This window comes from Mustela nigripes, chromosome 3 (genome assembly GCF_022355385.1).
Source record: "Mustela nigripes isolate SB6536 chromosome 3, MUSNIG.SB6536, whole genome shotgun sequence".
In the NCBI taxonomy this organism is placed as follows: domain Eukaryota; kingdom Metazoa; phylum Chordata; class Mammalia; order Carnivora; family Mustelidae; genus Mustela; species Mustela nigripes.
In genome coordinates, this window is record NC_081559.1 from 196,488,491 (window position 1) to 196,491,889 (window position 3,399).

Consider the following 3,399-nt stretch of genomic DNA (forward strand, 5'->3'; position numbering starts at 1 on the left):
CCCCTGCTTCCCCCGCCCGCGCGAGCGCCGACTCCGCCCGCTGTCCCCCGCCCGCCGCCGCGGCCACGAGTCCGGGGCTTTCGTGCGCTTGGGCGCCAGGCTTGGGGAGCTCGGCGAGGCCGTGGACCTGCGTCTGCCCCACGTAAGTCGGCCGGGTCCGGACCGGGGAGGGGGGACGGGGACGACCCCCTTGGCGCCGGGCAGGGCGGAGAGGAGCGGCGAGCGGGGTGCCGGGAACGCCGCGGGGGGGTCTGGAGGAGGCTGGGAGGCTGGGCTTACGCGTGGGCCCGGCGCTCGGGGGCTGAGCCTCCACTCCCATCCCCCAGCCCTCCCAGCCCTTCCGAACAGTGCCCAAGATCGGGGCTGGAGCGGGCACACACCAGCAGCAGGCGCCCTCCCTGGCTGGGTGACCCAGAGCCGCGCAGGCTGGGGGCCATCACCCGACTCTAGGTTCGCCTTCACCTCTCCCGTGGGGACTGGAGAGGGGCAGCGTTGCTAACTCGAGAAGGGGGCTGGGATCTCGGCGGTCCGGCAGGATGGGAAGAATTAAGGGCCCATCCTGGTGGACCGACTACCCTGGGGACTGGAGCCTACCCTGGCAAAGGGGTGAAACCTAGTTTGCCAAAGATTATGCAAGCGTATGAGGTGCCTAGGAACGTCGGTCCCCAAAGCCCCCGCTCCCTGGCCCCTGCTGAGCCACCTTTGATCTTCAGGACAAGGACTTGTTCCTACCTCTGTAGTGGCCCCCAGTCCCTGCATGCCTGGCTTTGTCAGAAATCAGCCCCGTGAGCCTGGGGGAGGAGTGGGCAGTTCCGATCCCAGATGGCACTGTCCCCTCAGGGCTCCCATTGCCTAACCTGCTCGTGTCCATCCACTCCAGCCCGTGCCTCGACTCAGCCCAGTGCGGCCTGTTTGGTTGCATGCCTGGCCGGGGACAGTGGGGACACCAGATGTGACTGGTGGCTGTGCATACCAGAGCTTCCTGGAGAACAGCTCAGAGCTTCCCCAGATCCAAACCTCACATTCTAGGAGAGGAAGCTGGGGCTCCTTTCTCCGGCGCTGTCCGCATCTGGAGATGGGCTCAGCCCTGAACTCGGGCATCCGAAGCTCCTGTCCCAGACCCCAAGGTGTTAACCCCGGGCCCAAAACTGGGCGGGGGAAGCCTGTTCTCTCCCTGGCATTCCTCTTCCCAGTGCCTGGGACCCAGGTTCCTGGGCCCAGAATGCCCTCCCACCGCCCATGGCTGTCCCCCAGGAAGGCACCAGACTGCTCCTCCCACACCTTGCCTCCTGCAGAACAGGGAACCAGAGCCCCAGCTGCTCCCCCTGGGGCTTCCACCACCAACGGCCACTGGTTTCTGCCTGGGAGAGGGTCCCAATGGAGGGCACTAGGCAGCCTCCATAGACAGATCTCCCTGGCTGAACCTCGCTGAACCTATGTTTCAGGCAGGAAATGGAGGAATAGCAGATTTTACAGGCTCGCTGTCGTCAGCGCTGAATCATACAGAGCGGGAAGCGCCCCTAGCCTCCGCAACACTGAAGCTGCTGGAGGCAGGTGCCCAGTGCCCAGCCGGCCCCTGAGTCCTCACGGCAGGAACGGAAAGTTCTGGATGTGGGCTGGCTAATATTCCTGGTCACCATCTTTCCCCCCCGCCCTCCCAGCATCACCAACCAGCAAGGGCCAGTCTCTTGGCCTTCCTTTTTGTGTGGTCCGGAGATCTGTCATGATTCCCCAGCCCGCCCCAGCCGCAAGCCCCTCGGGCTGGGGCAGGGGTCTCAGCGGGGAGTGTGCCCTGAGCGAGGTGGGCGGGAATGGAGCAGGAGGACCCTCCGTGTGCTGGTTGTGTGGCTGCCGGAAGACAGCCCACCCCACCCCACTGTCTGTCAAACGGAGGGCAGCGTGGCTCCCAGGGCCCGGGGCTCCGGTATCTCCTCCCAAGGGGCAGCTGTGTCCCCCACCGAGCTGTTGTCTAAGCAGGACCCGTATCTTTGGCTTTGTGAGAGCCCAGACTGGACACCCATCTCCTCCGGAATGAAGGTCTTCCTACCCGTGCTACTGGCTGCCCTGCTGGGTGTGGAGCGAGGTGAGATGCCCCCCCACCCCGGGCTCCGGGCCCTGGCTTTGCGTGAGCCCTGCTGCCCTCTCTCCCAAGTGGTGCCCAGCAGCGCCCAGGGGACCTTCAGGCCCGCTCCCACGTGACCTGTTCCAGACGGCCCCACGGCGCTCTGCTGGGGGCCCTCTGCCCCAGCAGAGTGGGTCACTCCTCACTGCTCCCCTGGAGGCCTCGGGTCGGCCCCTGACACTCCCTGCTGTGCATTTGGACCCGCGGCCTGGGTCTGGAGTGTGATGATTGCTCGATTAACACCCACCAAGGACTGGGGGTTGCGGACTGGCAGGGGACACGGGGCGGGGGGGGGCACCGCTGGGAGGCCCCCCAGGGCCCGAGACAGGTGTCACGTGCCGCGCCTCCCTTCCTCCGCAGCCTGCTCCCTGGTGTGCTTCTCGTGCACGAATCAGAACAGTAACTTCTACTGCCTGAAGCCGACCGTGTGCTCGGACTCGGACAACTACTGCGTCACGGTGTCCGCCTCTGCCGGCCTCGGTGAGCGCCGCCCGCCGCCTCTGCCCGCGGCCCAGGCCCCTGCCCCCCACGCCGGCCCTCACCGCCTTGTCTTCCTGCGCAGGGAAACTGGTGGACTTCGGCCATACCCTGAACAAGGGCTGCTCCCCGATCTGCCCCAGCCCCAGCGTCAACCTCGGCGTGGCGTCCATCGGCACCTACTGCTGCCAGAGCTTCCTGTGTAACATCAGCACGGCCGGCCGGGGGCTGCGCGCCAGCGCCGCGGTGCTGGGCCTCGGGCTCCTGCTCAGCCTGCTGTCCGCCCTGCAGCGGCTCGGGCCCTGACTGCGGCCGCCCGGCAGCCGACCCGGACTCCCCCAGCTCAGGAAGGAAGGCCCGGCCCCTCGCAGACCCCCCAAACCATACGGAAGCCTCTTCCTCTTCCTCCGACCCCTCACCCCGCTCGATCCCAGCCCCTGCCTCTCGAACCTCCCCTCCCCTGAGAGGCGCCCGCAGCGCTCACTCCCCAGGCGGCCGGCCTTGCGACCTTCCTAAGGGAACCTGGGAAGGGCTGAGGGCTGGGGACACACTGGGAGCGGCACGTCTGTCCCCAGCTGGGTTGGGAGCTGTGCTTTGGGCCGCTGCTTCCGAGAAGGCCTGTTGTCACGTCCGAGGACGGTGTTGTCTCAGAGGATGGCCTAGCGCAGTGGCGCGGACGGGGCCTGGGTGCACCCTGGGCATGCATGCGGGTGTGCAGGACAGTCAGGGTTGGGGGGGAGGGGTCAGGAGTCCACGTTAGCCGCGGAGCTCCCCAGCCCCAACACCGAAGCTGCTTTTCT

At 67.0% G+C, this 3,399-nt stretch overlaps 1 protein-coding gene across 2 annotated transcripts; it reads left to right on the forward strand.

Moving 5' to 3' along the window:
* Positions 1 to 31: 31 nt before the first annotated feature.
* Positions 32 to 3,393, forward strand: LY6E (lymphocyte antigen 6 family member E). 2 transcript variants are annotated; one of them, XM_059395268.1, is made up of 4 exons: positions 32 to 142; positions 1,978 to 2,083; positions 2,483 to 2,602; positions 2,685 to 3,393. In XM_059395268.1, exons 2-4 carry the CDS (start codon positions 2,032 to 2,034, stop codon positions 2,903 to 2,905), a joined length of 393 nt encoding a protein of 130 aa, XP_059251251.1. In that variant the 5' UTR covers positions 32 to 142; positions 1,978 to 2,031; the 3' UTR covers positions 2,906 to 3,393. The 2 variants fall into 2 exon arrangements, with proteins under 2 accessions (XP_059251251.1, XP_059251252.1); XM_059395269.1 differs by lacking the exon at positions 32 to 142 and adding an exon at positions 432 to 450.
* The last annotated feature ends 6 nt before the right edge of the window (positions 3,394 to 3,399 follow it).